At 44.9% G+C, this 19,799-nt stretch overlaps 1 protein-coding gene across 1 annotated transcript; it reads right to left on the minus strand.

The window, feature by feature from the left end:
* Positions 1-390: 390 nt before the first annotated feature.
* LOC115050644 (potassium voltage-gated channel subfamily H member 3-like) lies at positions 391-19,672 on the minus strand. Its single transcript, XM_029513591.1, has 16 exons — positions 19,597-19,672; positions 13,467-13,700; positions 13,222-13,353; positions 12,733-12,878; positions 11,729-11,987; positions 10,981-11,138; positions 9,543-9,750; positions 8,326-8,703; positions 8,030-8,229; positions 7,658-7,907; positions 5,390-5,604; positions 2,336-2,610; positions 1,592-1,701; positions 1,357-1,409; positions 934-1,044; positions 391-582 (listed from the first exon to the last, which is right to left on the minus strand). The coding sequence occupies exons 1-16, from the start codon at positions 19,670-19,672 to the stop codon at positions 391-393; spliced, it is 2,997 nt and encodes a 998-aa protein (XP_029369451.1).
* Between the last annotated feature and the right edge of the window lie 127 nt (positions 19,673-19,799).

Raw genomic sequence — 19,799 nt, forward strand, 5'->3', positions numbered from 1 at the left:
AGAGACTCAGAGCTGCACCATCCAAAGATCAAAATCTCTCAAGCTCACATTGACTGACAGTTTTTTCGGACTTATGTCATTTATAGTTAGTAAATGAAAGAGGGAGAAATAGGTTGTGCTCCTGATAATCCTGATGATTAAAGTGGACTCACTGAATAAAAAGATGTAGATTTCTATCACTGAAGGTGTTATACAAGTCAAAGTAAAACAAATGCCTTTATTATAATCAGATCTGCTTACACCTGATGCTCATGATCATAGTTTAAATAGATTGAAATCGATGTATTGACATCGTAAGTCACATGCCAAACCTTGGGCAAATGTTTGTCATGCAGTAAGTTGTGTGGCATGCTGGTCCCGTCGGTCAGTCCGGTGCCGGTCTCAGGGCCTTCATGCTGACGGCTGGTCCTCGTTGATGAAACTGAGCTGGGCGGTGTGCTCTCCCCACTCCATCTCCTGCAGGTTCAGGAGGGGCTCTCGGGGGTGTGATGCCATGCTGGAGGGCCGGAGCGTCGGGTGGGAGAGGGAATGGAGATAAGACGGAGCCATGAACCGGGACTGGGACTCAGACTGGGACAGGAGCTGGAGATGGGACGGAGGCTCACCACCGGGTCCCGGTAAGTCTACTAAAAGGGGTGCCATGGATGGAGAGAGAGGGGAGATGCAGGAGGCGGAGGAGGGATGTGCTACATGTGTGTGCTCATGGGGGGAGCTGTGGAGTGATGAGGGGGCGGAGCAATGAGAGACTGGCGGGGGGGTACTGGTCTGATGGGGAAGGATTTGGGAGGATGGACTCTGAAGTGGATCCAACTCTCCTTGAAACACCTTCGTACTCAGCTCAGGTGCTGTTACAGGTAGAGGATTTGTTTCAGCCACAGGTGCATGTTGGGTAAGAAGGGGAGGGGCTGGCGAGCAGCTGGGAGGCGGCGTCACAATGCTCGGGGTCAGTGACACGGCGGTGTTGTGGAAGAGAGGTTTGAGGAGACGTGTCATTTCCTGCAGCTCCTGACTCACAGCGGTCACCTGACGGGAAAGGACGCTCATCTGAGAAAAGAGGAGAGACGTGAAGGTTGTACGTTAGTAGAAAATAAATTACAAAATGAATTTTCCATAATTCATAACTGCCACACAGTCATTAAACAAACCTGTTTAGTCAGAGTACTTGCAATTATAATCTAATTATAACTAATAAATAGACCAACAGGATTATTGTTGTATCAAATTAGCAATAAAAATGTTCAAGCGTTGGAATTGCAACCAATTAGTGCAAAAAGTCAAAGCACCTTAATGTCAAATCTATTTATATTCACAACAAACATGATTGGTGATTAATATCAGCTGTACCAGCAGTCTTACCTCGTGTTTCAGTTTAGCAATCGTCTGCATGTTGTCAGCATCATCGTGGGCCCCTGTGGACACACACATGCAGACTGAGTAACTAAAAGCAGATAATTAACAATTGATGAGTTATTTGTTCGCTCCTTTATCTTTAAATTTCAGGCTTGGCTGATATTGGCTCTTGAATAAAAAGGGACTGCGGTCTAGTCTGATATATATGTGTGTGTGTGTGTGTCTCTGGTTGTGCGTTGACCTGAGGTAGCTGAGTCAGGGCTGGGGAAGAATCTCTGAGTTGCACTGGGAGAAAATTCAAACTTCTGAGCCACAGAGCCGTGATTATCTGTCTCAATGCCATCCACAAACCTGAAGAAAAGAAAGTGCAGATAAAAGTTTGGACAGATCCATTTGGGAGCCTGAATGGTGATTTCAGCATCAGATTAATGTGAGTGACAGATCATGTTGTGTTCCAACATGCTTCATCCTCTGAAGAAGATAAATATGCATATGAATATGTGTATCTCCTTCATTCACACTGCCCCCTCACTGACAGGAGCACTGTTACAGTAATCTGTCATCTCTGCAGCAAAAACATGAAGAATGGAATCATGCCGCATCATGTTTTTCAAACAGGAACAAATCTAAAACCTCTAACCGCCTTATTGTACAGAAATCCACGTCTGGCAATGTTAAAAATATACTTGTATAGAAATCTTCATCTTGGTGCATCGTTGTTGTGTAAAAACATGATTTGCTTAAAGCCCTGTGAATTAAGCAAAAAAAAAAAATCTATAACGCAGGAGTTGGTGAATAAACTTGCACTTGCTCCAAAATAACATAATCTCTGTGCTGCTGCCTCCCCAGGCAGGTGCAAATGAGCCTGTAGATGGCTTTTGCTTATGAATAATTTTCACAAGTAGCAGCAGCACATTTTCGCAGAGGACTGTTTCCTCCCCCTGTGTGACCGAAGCGCTGAATAAATCAATGAATGGTTCCCTACCGGGGGCTGAGATCCGACTGCAGGCAGCTGAAGCTCACCACGGGGATCTGCAGGCTGGCGGGCCGAGCGTGGTTGCCCGCCGGTCTGAAGGGTCTCGGCGGAAGCAGCGGGGAACGTAGAGGGGAGCGCAGGGGGGAGCGCAGGCCTCGGCCCAGCCTTCCGAGGGTTGGCATCTTTGGGAGAGGGGAGTGTTCCCCCTCGGATCCTGAGCCCTCCTCATCCTCCTTGATGGAGGGAAGCTTCTTTATGATCCCTCCGTTGCTCTCGCAGTCTGCCTGAGGAGTGAAAGGACAGAAGAAGGCACTGAATGAGTCGACCGTTTTGATTTTTAAAACATGAAATAGCGGTTCTACAGTGGGATACTGGCGATGTGGCTCTGAATCTTTATACAGAGGACTGTCCACATCTGACACATCCTGTTGGGTCACATACTATTCAGAGACATGCTGTCAATTTATATTGTAAAAGACAGCTTTGTCTTGACAACCCAGATATGGAGGGTGAAAAGCTGCCCTCAAACAGGCCTCAGGTGCTTCCATATCTGATTTTTATTTCAGACGTTGTTGACTTGATGTCGACAGCCAGCAGGCCCATGACAGCTTACAGTAAACCGTGTTGACATTATTTGGTTCCGAATATATATTCAGTGTTTAGATTTGGTTTCTTTTTGGTCGAAGAGAATCAGAATCTTTCCCTGCTGACACGAATGGATGTGGTACGTGTCTGAATATATGCCAATTACATAATTACAGGGGGAAAAAAAAAACAGCAAGAAAAGCTTTTCCAACTGGAAACATTATAGATGTGGGACACTCCTTGGTCAGAAATAAACAGCAGTGTGGAAGTGTTGAAATTCTTTGACCAGATGGGGGAGATCCTGAGCTGCAGCTGTGCTGGTCTCCATTCAGTGAAAAGCATTCATTCAAAACCAAGCAGTCCATTCTGAGGGTTCCTTATGATCTCACATAAAAAGACAAAACACAGATGACCTCTCTGGAAATAATAAAAAATAAAACTGCCCTTCCTGCAACTTCTCTGGACTCAAAATTGAAGCGGATTAAAAGAAACCTCATCTCCTCTGTTCCCTTTCGTACTCCCTCTCCCCTGTCACAGCCCTTCTCTCCTTCTCTCCCTCCTTTTGTTGTCTTCTCCATCCAGTCTTTGCTTCACGTGCCCGGCTGGTATTTTTAGATGACAGTAGTTTAATTTTAGCGGCGGTGTGCCCGGAGGGGTCTGAGCGGAGAAACACACTGTTTTGAATGTTAGTGTGCGTTGGTGTGTGTGTGTGTGTTTGTTTGAACAGCACGTGCCACCCTCGATATGCAGCATGCCACAATAAGGCCATCAGCCAAGAGCTGTACAAGTGTGTGTGATCGTAAAGGACAAAATATAAATCTTGCATGTTCATATTTTTTGCTATGTGCATGCACACTTTGTGTGTGTGTGTGTTTTTTGGGCCTGAATAGTCTTCTGCGTCATTCAGCAAGGACAAATGTGCTGTGTTATTGTACATTGGTATGTGAGACTGTGTTGCATGTGTGAATGTCTGCAGCGTGTGTGTGTGTGTGTGTGTTGGCACGTGAGTACACATATGAGTGAGGTTCTTCCCCCTGCAGCTTCCTTTCATCCTGATGTTTTCTTGTCTCATTTCCATCTGGTTGTTGCTCTATATTTATCCAGCCGGGGATGACCCCACCCCTCCTCCACCCATCTGACAGTGCTATTTTTAGTCCCACACCACCACGCTCCGCTGCTGTGCACACAAACGTGTGTGTGTGTGTGTGTGTGTTCAGTTATGTTTAATGCATTTCTTTTCATTATGTTTCGTCTGATTTGGTTCTCTTTTTGCAGAAATAAACTTTGTGGAGAGAGCAGTATGGAGATGTCCTGGAGCAGCTGACACTGGCTGAGGGCGAGGTACAGACCGGACTCTTACAGGGTGACACATCTACAGGTGAGTCACTGTGAACAACAAATCCAACCTGCAGGTCTTTGGACTGGAGGAGGAAGCTGGAGAACCTGGAGCACAGAGAGAAAATGTAAACTCCACCATGCCCCCCCTCGGGTCTATTGTATAATTTATAATCTACGAGTGTATATTTTTAAAAGCTTGCAGGTTTCATAAAGTATAACTGTGTCCTACAGCGAAAAGCAAGAATAGATAACTATCAGATGGCAAGTGTAAATATTTCAGTCCCATATTCAAAAGCAGAAACACAAGTCAGTTAATTATGGATCTCTGGAAGCGGCTCTAATTGACGGACTCTCAGTGAAAATGTGACTCAGTCATTTCCAGAATATGCTGGTTATTCATGTGTAAATCCCTGGCATCTGAGTCGCCCTTGTTTAGCTCATGTCTCTATCTGTTGGCAGCATCTCAAGCAGAAGCTGTGGCTTCCTCCTTCCCGCTCTCTGGTCCAGATGGCTAATCCTTCTCAAGTGCAAAGCCATCACTCTAGCATTGCGTAAACTATTGGGTGGAAGAATTCACCGCGCAGCTGAGACTAATCTAAAATACAGAAGTGCCCATCCTGTGGATGCTGCCCAGAGTTGTCCTTAAGTGATTTAAAACATAGATGATTCATCTGCAATGTGTTACCGTTATTACGGTAATAGCAATAATAATTACAAATTTACAAATTCCCAATCCGAGGCTACGTTTCCAGGAGGGGAGGCGTCCAAAGTAAAGGAGGGAAATTACCTCACAGTCTGGTTCCGAAGCAGACATAAAGCACCAGCAGCCAAACTGAAAAAATGAGAGATAAAAGCAGCCACGGTGACTTTGCAGTGGCTGTCCGACTCACTCTGAGATACGGTGAGGAGTTCAGACATCCGTGAGGCCCTGCTTAATGAAACCAGCCACTTGAGGATTTTTTGGGTGCCTGATAAGGAAGCATGTTCAACTGGAATAAGACGCCTGAGCAGCTTGAGGGATTAGACATCCCATCTGGATGGGGAACATCTTGGTTTCCACCAAGAGGAGCTGGAGGAGGAACATCTGGGATAACACGGCCCGATGAGTAAAAGGTACTTCAATCTGACTCCTGCTCATACCTCAGTGTTGTGTCCCTCTCGGAGGTTGTACGTCAGGTCGTGCTGGATCTCGGTGATGAACTTCTGAGCGTAGTCAGGATAGAGGCAGAGCACCTCGCGGAGGCCTTTGAGGCTGATGTACTGCAGGTCGCAGTAGGTTAAGGCCTTCACGCAGGCGTTTGTCTTAATCACCTCCTCCTGGGTCAGACAGTCACAGCCAATCAGGTCGCCCCGACCTGGAGAACGGAGACACACAAGTGGAGTTAATTTTGGCTTTGGCAGCAACCAAATCCAGTGAAGAGTTGAATCCAGGAAGGCTTTAACATGTTTGAAAGAGCATTTTTCATCATGTCTGTTAATATTTCTCCTTGAGGAGGAAGCGACATCTGCAGAAGCTAATGAAATAATCATCCTATGCTCTCACTTGAACTCAAATACTGTTCAGCCTCAGACGTGGTGAGTGGAGGGGTTAGATGTGTACACACTGTGGGATGGAGATGGACGAGAATAGAAGCTCTGTTTCTCTTTTTATTGCTGCTCCTTCCTTCTCTGTTCCTCACTGCCCTCTCAAAAGCTGTAAATCCAAAGTGGCAATGCCAAAACAATTTCTGTGTGTGTGTGTGTGTGTGTGTGTGAGAGAGAGCGAGCAGGCAGGAAAAAAAATGTTAAAAAGAAAAATTGAAGTGTGTGACAATCTATATGGATGAGAGAATGAATAATTTGTTCATTCAAGTGTCTATTCAAGGATTGTGTGTGTGTGTGTGTGTGTGTGTGTGTGTGTAGCTTTGTTGCTGGAAATAAACAAAGGCACAAAGGAGGGAGGAGAAACAGCATACCCCCCGTTTCAATGCTTGTGTTGTAGATACACAGCAGGTACACTATGCTAATGAGCTCCATCGTCAGCAGTCACTTCATTGTTTGCACGTTTAATCATCTATATGAAAAGCTTCATGTGAACCAGCTGTGACTCCAGATTTGTGTTTCTCTGTTCCGTTTCATCCATGTAGGACTCTGTAGAAGCGACACTGACCCAAAGTCCTGATTCCAGCTGTGTCCGGACACAAGTCACATTTTCAGTTTCTTTTCTTTGCCCGAGCTGGTTAAGTTTCGTTAGACTTTCACTGCTGTGCAGTCAGATATAGTTGGTCAAGACCAAAACAGAGGGAGTACTGGATTCAGGCAAAAATAAATGTTTGTGTGCACATGCGTAAATTTGTGAAAACAACTTTAAAGGGTTATAATTTGTCAATTATTTGTCAACATTTAAACTAATTCATTCATTAAGTTGTCCATTACTGGTGTTGTGGCTGCTCCATCAATCTCTGGGTCACACTCCATCTTTCACCTCATGGCGTGTGAATTGTTTGCCCAGATGATGATTGCAGTTTTTATCAGCGCTGCGCTGCTTTTCTTCATAATGACTCTGTTCATAAAAACCGGCTGACTGGCTATTAAATGCTGGATGTCTAATAACTTTCTCGGTGGTAAGAGCCCTTTGTCATCTTCTGCTCATAACCTCCGTTTGCTCAGCCTGAAATTGAATGTGAGGAATCTCTGTTTTTATATAGCTGTTAAACAGCACAGAATCTAAACACAAAATCACATCTATGCAAGCAGTTCAGTTCTTAACGGATGGATGTGCATGTTTGCTATTTTTATCTTTTTACAAGTGATGACAAGTTAATGTAGTCGGAGTGAATGTAAATAGCTTGTGGCATTTCCATATGTGCAGTTGGCCACGATTGTTCCTGCACTGAGCCTGATGATGTAACAGTGTGAACTGTGTGTTAACAGCTGGTGCAGATAGTTGTGTTAGAATCCCTCAACCAGTTTATCAGTCTGGGGTGCTAATTGTCAACTAACGCTTCATTGGCTGGCACTCTGACACATCACTTTCATCGTCTGGGAAATAAAAAGTTCCATCTCTCATTAAAAGCTTGCTGTACTTCCAGAAAATACCTGGATGAGGTCAGAAGAAGAAGGTTTTATTGACTCAGCTCGAGTGGAGAAACTCCAAGGAGGTGGATTTGGCTCCAGCTTCCTCCTGAACTGATTTATGTTAAATATGTGCATTTATATTTTTTCCATGAAATATTCACAACATTACAAAAATCTATTATTCATAATTCTATCAATAATCTAAATGTTTTGCCTGGTAAACTAAATTTTTGATCTTCAGTATGATATTTGTTTTACACCTAAAATATATGTATAATTAAAAACAAGATTATTTCATGTACATGCATTCTCATGGTGTAATAATCCAAAATATTGGTTTTATTTTTTTACCCAGAATGGCCAGCACGGTGTTGTCCTTCAGGACCTCCATGGAGCCCGAGCATACGAAGTAGATAGCCTGGAGGGCGTCTCCCTGGCGGATGAGGAACTCCCCCGGAGCACAGAAGGAGGTCTTGATGATGAGGGAGAGGGAGCGCAGACAGCCTCTGCTGGCTGATTCGAAGAGCGGCAGCTGCAGCAGCTCCTTGTTCAGGTGCATGGCGATGTCGGCCCTCAGCTCATCTGGAAAGTCCTTCAGCAGCTGTGAAGGAAGGAGACAATTCAAATCCTCTTGTAACTGACAAGGTCAGATGGTCCACGATGATCACATTTGGACTCTTCCATATTTTATTGGTTCATGTTGACACAGAGAGCCTCTCCTACCTCGCTGACGTCGATACCGTTGTTGACTGACCAGGTCGTCTGGAAGCACTCCATCATCCGTTGCTCAAGAGCCTTGGGCAGCCGGTGCACCCGGATGAAGTCCTTCAGGTCCTTGGTGCGGGTGTGGTAGAGGGAGCGGCGTGAGTACATCCTCTGGATGATGGCAGTCACGTTACCGAACACCACAGCATGCATTAATGCTACAGAAGAGACGAAAACAGCAGAGAAGCTTTTCTCAGCTATCTTCTACATCCTGAAAATGAAGTATGAGTGCTTAGGTGTTGTGTTTTGTCCACCTCCGATCAGCATGGTGCAGATGGAGAAGATCTTCTCAGAGTCTGTGTTTGCTGACACGTTGCCGAAGCCGACGCTGGTCAGACTGCTCAGAGCGAAGTACAGTGATGTGACATAGGAGCTCCGGACAGACGGACCACCGCTCAGCGTCGTCGCAGAGACGTTCGGTGTCCTCAGTCCGGTCCTGCTGCTGTTCCACAGGCCCGAGCCCAGAAAAGCCGCCCTGTTCAGCGTCTCCAACCCCGAGCCGTTCAACTGGCTGTAATTGGTCAGTCCTGCTGTCATGCTGCCTTCAGGCGAATCGGAGACGCCCAACAGGGAGGTCAGTGGAGCCAGGAAGTACGGCGTTCCCAAGCGCTTGGCAAGTTCATGGAGCCAGCCTGGTGGGGGAATAGGGACAGTCCAGAGGAGTTTGTCAGTTTAATGAGAATGCATCCAGGCTCGTTAGATGACCTTTACTAGCAGGCTTCATTAGCAGCATTAACAAGGCTGGAAGGGCAGAGTAATTACTTCACTGGTGTTTGTGTGCGTGGTCTCATTTAGGCCACACAGTGCAGACACGTCAGCTTGCATTTTCACATGAAACAATTTGTCTACATCTCATGTTTCAGCAGCTTTTTCCACATTATTTTTAAGGTTTAAACCTTTCAGTTCTATTGATACTCGTAGACATCATTGCCATAGATTATTTAATTATTTAAAACATTGTTCTGAGCTGAAATCACTCGTCCACATGAAGATATGTTTAAGTTAACTGCCATCTACCATTATGGCCTGATGGAAAACATCATCAACATGACTGCCATGGGTTTAAGACTAGAGCTTACGTGAAATATGCAATCTCAAAAGGACAGTAAATGAGATGAAACACTCCACTGCCCACAGGAATACTGAAGCACTCCTCATCCGAAACAATTCAGGTCAAGTGTCTCAGTTACCAACCCGACAATTAATGGGCAGCTCACTCCTCCACCTGAGCCAGGTCCCCCCCAGTGATCAGCTCTATGAACGCACAGTTTCCACATCAGTTATTCTTGTTGCATCCTGATAACCTGCATCACCTAAAACGGCTCACGGTGTGAGACTGGACGCAGCGCCATAATTAGAAGTGTTGTCTCAGGAAAAGGACACACATGCTGGTGATGTAGTTTCATTAGTGATTAGCTTTATTTTGAAAAATCCATGTCTTACTGTCACTCTTTTTATCTTGTATCTTTACCTATGTCCCAGGAGGCGGGGCTGTTGCTTTCGATCTCATTGCGGCCGATGAAGTACCAGACGCAGGCCATCCAGTGGGCCAGCAGGGCGAACGTGGACATGAGCAGCGTGAGGACCACGGCGCTGTACTGGGAGTAACGGTCCAGCTTCTGCAGGAGGCGCAAGAGACGCAGGAGGCGCACCGTCTTCAGCAGGTGGACCCCGAAATTCTGGAGGTGGGGCGTCATGGATTAATGAATCAGAAGATGATTTTTTATAAGTCAATCCTATTTGGGCGGGATTAGTTTCCCGTAGATCTCATTTAATCTTAAAGATATTCCGCATGGTGCCATGGGAGGCTGGTAATTAGAAATTACCCATGCACACTGAGCGTTTTTAATCAATCATCTTGATAAGCATTCACTGTGCTGGCAGAAGCTCGGAGCTCGGACAGGCATACTAAAAAGCTGTGACACCAAATTCATCTCAAGATAAAATGAGTTACTTTCAGTTCAGTTATCAGAGATGCGTTTAAAGAAAACCGCTAACGTTTTCATGTTGTTCTAGAAGAATTCTTTAAGTCCTGAGGTTGAAATGACTCCATTGATTTTCTCCTCTGCTTCAGTACTAACTGCAGATGCAGTCTCCTGCTCAGTTAAGGGCTCTTTTAATTGAAGTAGCTCCTGTTACGATGCAGCTAATGATGGATGTATCCATTCAGGGAATTTAACTGTGTGTAAGGGCTGCCTTGGACAGTATTAGAGGGAATTTAACATTTCTTCCAATTACCCAACATGTTTGTACAGAACTTTTGCAGGAATAAAGATCAGAAACTCCCCCAAACTGAAACACAAATGGTAGGATTGTTACTCTGAGCACAAATGAAAGAGACAGAACATCAATCCGAAGCATTAAACATAAATCTAAATCAATTATTTTAAATCCAGCTTGTGAAAATAATTATGTGATGAGGAGGGTGAAGTGTTTGCAAAGAGCATAACGAAATCACAACTGATGGGTTTTACGTCAGAGAAAAGGCAAAAATCTGCTTTGTAGCATCTATTAAATCAGTTAACAGCTGGCAGGCTCCTTGCTACACATCATCTGGCTAATCTATTTGCTTCCACCCATAATTTGGCGTCTGCGCCCTCATTTATCAGTTTAATTGGCAGTTACCTAATAATGAGTTTCTTATTGTAGCTCAGACTCCCTTGAAGCCACGACAGAAAGGAAGCACAAGAAAGAACCAGAGCTCTGATTTTGTGTTGATTCTGTTTCCTTTTCGGCAGGACAGATTTTGTGCCTTTGTGTGCGTGAGCTATCCATTAAGGCTCTCTCACAGTCGTATTAAATCAGAGCAGCAGAGTGCTCCCACTGACACAGCCATCTATAGCAGTGACTTACACAGCAAATTAAAAGCTCCACTGTAAAGCTCTGCATCATGTGTGCGAGAGACTCACCACGCTGATATTGAAGGCGTAGAGCAGGTCAAAGGGCAAGGCGGCGATCAGATCCACGAACAGCCAGGATGTGACGTAGTGGATGCAGATGGAGCGAGCGTCGTACACGACCTGACCGGACGTGCTCACGTAGGTGGTCCGAAAGTTCAGCACGATATCTGACACACAGATGTGCAGTTTTCAGCTCAGGGTTGGACATTTGAAGCTTATGGGCCGTTGGTACTAAATCCTGAAACATAGGCTGCACATTTTAACACCACTGGAATAACACTCCTCCTTTAGGAGGGCTACATTCAAAGGTTTACTTGATTAAAAATACAAAGCTGTCACGGGAGGGTTTCAGATTCAGATTCAGGCTGTGAAGATATTCCCTCTAACAAGCTTTCTTCAAGTGGGATTAGTGGACTTGGCTGCCAGAGGGGAGACGGCAGGTTTAGATGGACAGGAAGTGGAGATTGTTAAGGAGGTTAAATTAGCATAGTGCTCCTAAGTGTCAGGAGGAGTCAGGGGGATGTGGGGGCATCGTGGACGATAGGGCAGCTGAAGGGGCCAATTAAGAGACAGGGAGGGAGGGTTTTTTAGGCCTCCTTGTTTGGATATCAGTATTCTGAAGGAGGGATCTGCCCCTCAGGCTGACAGGATGTTGGAAAACACAGACAAAGGCGTGTGAAAGTGCAGCAGCACCGAGGCCTGAGACTTCAGACTTTGATTCAAAGATTGGTGTTGACTTTTAACAAATCAGCCTCACCGATGATGAAGAGGATCTCCACCAAGATGTCGCTGACGCTGGGAGGGTTTCGTGCTGCCGACCCGCCATCCTCTCGTATCTCCACAGCCGTGAAGCAGACATTATAGGGGACAGTAACCGCTACGTAGAAAGTGGCCAGCAAGATCAGCCAGTCCCAGCCGGCCTTGAAAGCACCGTAGTGGAGGAGGATGAGGCGGGACTTCTGAACGTCTGCCACCTTGTACTCTGGGACCGGGTTAGCGTTGGCTCCAAAGACATTCTGGGCATGAAACAAACACAAGAGCATTAATAATAAAGCCACACTACACTTTAAATATCACATATTTGTTTCGATAGATCGACACACCACTCTCACATGAAAATATGTGTTATCCCTCCTATCAGTTGAAACTTTGACTGTTGCACGAAGGAGAAAATAATTACCACATTGCTGTTGTAGCTTGTACAAAAATATGTCCATCTAGTAAAAATGATGTGCACTGATGCAAGAGGATGAAATCTTCTGACCAGGATACCTTATCACTGGGCGCTCTGGTGAATCTAAATCACCAAGAGGAGCTTTTATCGTAATTCCTTCCCTCTTTCTGGGTTCCGAGTCATTGAGATTGTGGTGCAAGGTCATTTCCTATCATGTCAATTGTTTAAATTTAGCATTTTCATCTTAAAAATAAGTGCAAATCCAGTTATGATACAAATAAATAAAACCTCTCAGTTCTGCTTTCTGCAAATGTGTGTAAGAGTAATGTGACCCTGTCAGAGGTAAATTTAGTAAAGAGATTAAGGTGTAAATCCTTCTGGAGCTACCCAAAGGCAGCAGTGGTCATTAGGATCCTGTGTCGGAGAGGACAGACAACACAATAATACTCTTATTCCTCCCACAGCCTGAAAAGCCTGACTGAGTTGGGACTGTGAGGGCGTCACAGAAATGAACATTTCACAAATGTTGATGTAGTTTTGATATCATCCTAATTAGGACAGCAGCTACCAAACACTTCATGGCTCACATTGTTGATCTTGAGCTTGCTCTTGGACTTGTCCTGTTTCTGTAGGTGTCCAGACAGCTGGTAGAGGACGGCCCGGCTGCGGCGGCGCTCCGTGCTGAAGCCTGGAGGGCGGCTGACTTGGTGGATCTCCAGGCCTGTTTCCTCATCTGAAGGCAGAGAAACTTCTATTGTTCAAATCTGTGAGTCCCACACCACAAACAAAGGGCGAGGTCTGAATACAGACTTCTGGTGAATTTTTTCTCCTCTTTTATGCCACATTAGTTCAGTTGTCAGCAAGCACGGCCTCTTTGAATAGGATTAGAAGTGTAGCACGATGGAAATATCTTGCTGTACGCCGCATGCTCGTGTTCAGCTGTTCCATTTTATATGATTTCTTCTCACAAACTCCCTCCGTAACGTCATTTGTGCCACAGCTGAATCATTTCAGATGAGTGACCGTGGTTTCTGATGCTGCCTCACTTTCTCTTGCTTTTTCGTGTTTTCACTTACCGGTGTCAAATTCATTTCCGTGGTCCAGATCCTTATTTTCTGTGATGTCCTTTTGGGAGACCAGAAACAGAACCACCTCGCTCTTCTCATTCTTTATGGGCACAATGTCCAGCAGACACCAGAACTTGGACCCTGATGGAGGAAGAGAGATCAAAATTTTTCAGTCTGAAGAGAAATCAAAGTGTAAACGTTGCAGAATTAGATGTGATTTAACTTGACAGCATCCTCCAGAAAATCTGTCTCACCGCTCTTCTTGTACAGAATGATCTCCGTCTTGAACTCTCGACGTTCATCCAGAGCCTTCTGCATCTGCGAGGTGAGGCGGTCGCTGGTCTCGCTGCCGTACAGGAAGTGACACATGCAGCTCTTCTGCATCAGCTCGCCACGGGCGAAGCCGGTCAGTTCACAGAAGCCATCAGAGCAGTAGACGATGGGATAGAGGGACTGGACCTGGGCGTTCCCCAGAACAAAGTTACTGTCTGAAACAGAAACAGGACAGGCATCAAACGGCGTTCCAGAACTCTTATGAATTGCAAAGAATTTGTTAAATATAATGAAATGTTGTGTGATCCCCAAAGATTAGGGAAATGAAAACACAGCGCGTCTCTGCCCATTAAATCAATATACATTGATATATTATCGCAGGAACAACCAACGTTCTGCCAGTTGGCCTTGTGTTAGCACGCAACAGCTAAAGCTCCCATGACTCACTTAAAGCCTGAACTACTGAATCACATCATGCTCATTCATAATAAAAGCAGAGCCAACAAGAAGCAGCGAGCTGCAGCTGTGAGCTTCGCTGGCGGTTTTGTTATGTGTCCAGTTGCATTCACACAAAAGTGTTACTCCACCGTGAAGTCTTGACCTAGAATTAAAGATGTCACGTTAATTCAAATGAAAACAGAATTAAAGTTGTATTCAGATTGTTTCTTTTATTTTTTTCTTCTTCTTCTTCCCAGTTTTGGTTCTCTCACCTCTGAAAGGAGAAAATTCTGCGCTCTCCTCTGGGGGAGAGTTTAACATGCCTGCTTGCGTCTCACTGAATTTCATATTGTCTCTTTTCCCTTCTTCTCCTTCCTATTGTTCCCTTCAAATTATCTTGCTTTTCTTTTTCCGTCCAATCCGTCCTCCCCCATTCCCCCTGCCACTGTGTCCGCCACAATGGTTCCAGCAGCAGCAGCAGCAGCTTCTTTATCAGACATGACTGAATGTCTGTCTACAAAAATAGACGTGAAGCTCAGACATCATAGATTTCGATTTTGAAAGTAATTTTTTATTATTGTCATATAGGAATGTTATAATGTGTGACAGAAATATAGGAATATAATATCAACTCTGGTATAAAACATAGCTTTGAGATGATGTTGCATATAAATAGAGGTTTGTGGCCATAAAAAAAACTCATCCTAAATAAATGATAGGGATCTAATATTTAATATATTTAAAACATCGTTTCACAGATTAAGGAACAATAACAAAGTAAAAAATCCAAGCGTATGTTTGCAGACTGTCAGGCTGTGATGGAAGCAGGAGCTAAGACAACAATCTTGAGTAATTCAATGTGAAACTGGCACACATATGATGAGACATTCATTCCACCGAGCTCATTAAAGTCCATACATAAATGACTGGAAAAGGCGGCACACTCACATTGAGGAATGTGAGCAATATGGAGCGGCACATGATTGAGAGAGAGAGAGATGAATTAGCACCGACCCAGCGAGCGAGATTGCATGGAGATGAACTGGGAACAATGAAATTTAATAATTCATGCATTAATCAAGCATGTCCCGTGTAAACGCTCCTGCCAAACCACTCAGGAGAAGTAAACTGCCGACGGCTGCAGGAGACGCACCTGAAGTCACACATTTCCACCGACGTGTGCTGCACACCTTGGAATTTCATTTTTACACACTTCCACAGATATCAGCCATTTCTCTGATCCAAACATAATCTCATTGGCCAACCTCAGTGGGTGGAGCTTAACATCCACCTCTTTGATCCAAACTAACTTTGAAAAGTCAAACTGGCAAAGAGGATTAAATTTGCAATTTAACAGACTTCAACAATGACTGTTTGGAGTCAGATGCCTTTGTGTGTGTGTGTGCACTACATGTGAAGATTCACTCAGTTTGGCAGCTCACATCTGCTGCATATCACACAGTTGGCTTCATCGGTCTCCCACTGCCGCTCCATGCAACCACGCCTGAGTGTTGGATTTAATGTTGTGCAGAATATAAATATATGATACAACTTCTCACATTACGCCTTGGAAAAGTAACTGCAGAGAGAAAGAGAGAGTTAGATTTTACTGCTAATATCTCCTCCTCTAGGGGCGCTCAAATTAATAAGACACTCAACAAATTAAACTGTAATTGTTTTTGAATGGCTTCTTCTGCCTTTAAGCTCGCAGACCAGAAGCAAAAACGGCATTAAGAGCATGCTTGATGCAGCAGATGTCAGAGAGGAAGGCCAACAGATCTGATTAAAAACAGGCCTTCTGCAGCCTGTGTGACTCCATCAAAGGTCCACAGGGAGAGCCAGTGTGTCAAAATTACATTTTAAGATGCTGATATTTGCCGCTCAGCCTCTTTTCCAAATATTTCAACCACAAGAGCTGAGATGCAACAAGTTTAAAGCAGCGTTGTTATTCATTTAACACCATTTGGATTTGTTGCCGAAACATCTCCTTGTTGTCACCTGGTGTGCTTAATAGATGTAAAATGAGTGTCGTATTAATGAAGCTGCAGGAGGAGAGAGAGAGAGAGAGAGAGGCGTTTCAAGATTTAAAACATAAGAACGACGCAGCCGGAAAATTTGAAGAGTATGACAGAATATAATAGGATTTGATGAATCACTTCACTCAAAAAATCAGCCTTGTACTTTTGAGATGATTAGCTGTAAGAATAGAGGAGTGTATTAATATTTAAGAGCAGGGAGCACGTCTTGCATGAAAACAAGGGCAGTGCTTTTTTATTAGGCTGAAATGGAAACTTTTTTTGTTCAGGAAACGAGCAGCCTGTGGTTCAAATGTGACTGGCGAAGATGTTAGTACCTATCCATAACATCTGGCACCCTGGTTACAGAAATTTGCTCCCATTCAGCCACAAAATTGGATTGTTTTGTTTGAGGTCAGGGCTCGTACACCATAATGAGAGAAACATTTCGTCATGGCCTCGGCACGGTGCAGGAGAGCTCTTTCAGGTTGGAAATGGGAGAAGGCTGATTTGTTTCAGCGTTATGTTCCCTCGGCTGTCGCGGTGTTTACTAAAAGCTGCCCTGCCTCTCACACCAAAATACTTGGTCTACACACTGAACCTAAATACACAACACAACGCTGAAACTGAGCGTGTTCACACGATGGAGGTACAAACCACATAATCACAGAGCGAATGCAGCAGCAGAAGCCTTCAGTGGCCTAAATCACATTATCTGGATTCATGATGCTTTGTGCCAGACCAGGTTACAGTGTTCAGTATCCAAGCTTCCACAACCCCCCCCCCACAAAAGACAACAGTGACAGCCACAGTTACGTTTCAGCTGATGCGTGTAATTAAAAGTCAGGATGCATATTTAGACATTCAAAATCCCAGCCTACTAAAAATCTGGATATTCTCTGCTGATTATGAAATGATCTTTAAAATAAATGTTCCCATTAGGATTTAAATGTGTGGGAAAGTCACTCACCTCCCTCATAATTAGTAGACTGACTTGCTTTTTGTTTGTCGGTGAGAGAAAAATGTATTAATGAATATGTGAATGTCGTGGCACTGATGAAATATGAATGAACTTCCTTCATGAGGTGCTGTTGTGTTGCTCTTCTTCTGCCGCTGAATAAACGGTGCAGATGACATTGAATTTGTGCTGTCAGGAATCAGAATTTGAAACCAAATCAGTATCTAAGCTGAAGAAATGAATGATGCCAACGCTGACAGCAAGATGAGTCCAGAGTTTGGGATTATATGCTACAGCAGCGTCCGGATGTGTATCCTAAACTTCGACAGAGGAAACACATTTTCACTCTGCATCAGCTTCAAAACTTCACAGCCCACGGCTTTGTGCCACAACACCGCTGACAGACACACAAAACTCTGTCTCAGACTTCCTCCACATGACAGCTGCCGGCTTTCCCGTCATGTGAAGGGAAATAAGGAACAGATACACCTTCAACGAGACCGATCGTCTTCCTGCATTTTTAAGAGGTGATTCATTCACGTTGGTGTACCTTTAAGGAGAACTTTTGTACTTATAAATATGTATGTAGTGGATTGAACTATCTCCGGGATAAAAATGGGCACTTAGTGAAGCCTTCTGCTTCAATGTAAGAGAGGAAAAATTCCCCGGAGTCTCCCATGAATGTTGTATGGGGAAGATGGAAGATCCCAGCTCCTGCTCAGCTGGCTCACTCCGTCCACACACACTGTGTTTGCTCCAAGTCATCGGTGTGATGATACGCTGTAATCTGGCAGCAGTTCGTTTTTCTTCATCTCTTTCTGTCCACTTTCTTCTCTGGCAGCGCCCCGTAGACGGCCACGTGTGGTTATTTAGCTGGAGCTGCACTTCATGAAAATCCCCCCGCTGCGTTCTTAGCACAGGGCCGCTGGAGGTGAGGAACAAAAGTGTAATCAAGAATGAAGAGCTCAACGTCAGCATCATTTCTGACTTCACTGTTTGAGCACAGAAAACTTTCCCAGATAAAAGAGGGTGTTAAGGGGGCATGTAAACATGCAGACAGGCCCAGATGCTCAAAGCTGCACCTCAGCAGCTCAGCTTGTCTGGGATTAAAGCAGCAAGCACACCAAGGACCCAAAAACCGCTGGAGACTCCCAGGCTGGTTCTGATGAGGTTGTGGGCTGGCAAAAGGAGACAGCCATTCACAAAGCAAAAAAAGGAGGATTGATTTGGTCCCGGCTGTCAGACGCGAACACAGGAAGGCTCGGGGGATTTTTCCTGCCCACTGTCCCTTGGGTCATTTTACAGAGGTTGCCATGGGAGCCAGGGCCCTGTGACCCTCAGAGAATCGAAGCCAGGGCTGAGTTTGCAGAAAGTAGAATTTGTGCCTGTTCACAGTGAGGGTTGGCCCTCACAGAAGTATTCTGTGCCTTTGGGGCACATACGGAAAACATCAACACCTACAGAAGCCAGAAATATCATCAGCAAAACATCCAACTGTAATCTATCACGTTTCAGGAAATACACAGAACCTGCTCCTTGTGCCTTCCATTTTTGATCCATACATGATGTTTTCTCCATCAGAGCTGTGTTATGTAATAATAACTGCACATTGATTGACAGCTATGCCTCCGTGCTTGAATGCTCCGGCAGATGTGTCGGCTTCTGTGATGAATTCTGTGAGAAATAACTCCAGGTTTCGTCAAGAGTCAGACAATGTGAGGAACCTCTTGATCTGTCCGAGCCTGAACTGTGATTTTAAAGGTTCAGGTGCCACCTTTACTTCATGAATGAGTCTCCGCCGTGATTGGAAGCTGATGTAACCGTCTGAAATGTTTTGGTGTTAAATTATTAAGAATAAGCCGTACATAATACTGTCAGCGAGGCTGGATCTTTTTAAAGAATGTCACTGCTGCAGGTCTCCAGGAGGTCCAGCTTCTTCTGCTATGTGCAGCTAAAAATGTGAAATATTCGCCCATGAGACTCTGAAAAGCTTTTCTAGCATTTTTAACCTTTTTATCGTGTCCATGTGGTGTTTTTTTTTCATAATATAATCTTAGAACTGCAGAGAATCGACGAGAGTCTCACAGAGAGCCAAATGGTAGTGATAAATAAAAAGCCCCAAGAAAATCTGATATATATATAAAGAAGAATATGGGTCAGTCGGGCCAGAGGTTCATGCATAAAACGTCAAGTGGCAACAAAAGGAACTCAGCCTCCCGTCAGTCAGGACTCAGGTGAGGCTCAGGTGTTTCCTCTGCAGCCACCAGAACCGTGACAGGTTAGTTTTAGTTAAAATCAGTGCACAGAAAACTCCTGATTCTGGTCTGATGAGGTCCAGTGTTTCCTGGAGGGGGCCATACTTAGCAGGTTTCCAAAATCCTGCATGTGAAGTTGGATCTGAAGTAACACACTGACTCACAAACAGGAATTCAGTTGGGAGTCAGCTCAGCTGATGGAAATGTGATTATTCTGAAATAATTCAATGTATTTTCCTTTTTGTGCAAACTGCTAAATGCGTTTTGTACACAGACTAAAGTGAGTCATTTGTTTTGGCCTCCCCCCTCCATGAAGAGTTGAATCATTCCGGATCATCTTCAGACTCAGATCTGCAGATTCACCCATGAATGGATGGACAGAGTGAATGAACTGCTTGAAATAGCGCGTTAAAATGAAAGGATGAGGGCTCAGAGGCGGACTTACGGGTCCCATCGAACCGAGTGGCGATGGTGTCCAGGAAGGTGTTCTGTGGGGCGATCAGACCCCGCATCACCGGCATCCGGGAGCGGGTCGAGCCGCGTCTGTCCCGGCGCTCGGAGCCATGGCTCTCACCGGCGGGGGCCACGAAGCCCGGCAGGAACCTGGACGAGGTCCCCGGCGCTCCTCCCAGACCCTGGAGGAGGGCG

The sequence above is a fragment of the Echeneis naucrates genome, chromosome 2 (assembly GCF_900963305.1).
Source record: "Echeneis naucrates chromosome 2, fEcheNa1.1, whole genome shotgun sequence".
Classification (NCBI taxonomy): domain Eukaryota; kingdom Metazoa; phylum Chordata; class Actinopteri; order Carangiformes; family Echeneidae; genus Echeneis; species Echeneis naucrates.

Coding starts and splice junctions, on each gene's coding strand:
- LOC115050644 (XM_029513591.1), bottom strand. CDS start 19,672: ATGCCGGTGATGCGGGGTCTGATCGCCCCACAGAACACCTTCCTGGAC. Junction 8,704..9,542: donor CCCCGCCTCCTGGGACATAG/GTAAAGATACAA, acceptor TTCCCCCACCAG/GCTGGCTCCATGAACTTGCC. Junction 1,410..1,591: donor CCCTGACTCAGCTACCTCAG/GTCAACGCACAA, acceptor GTGTGTCCACAG/GGGCCCACGATGATGCTGAC.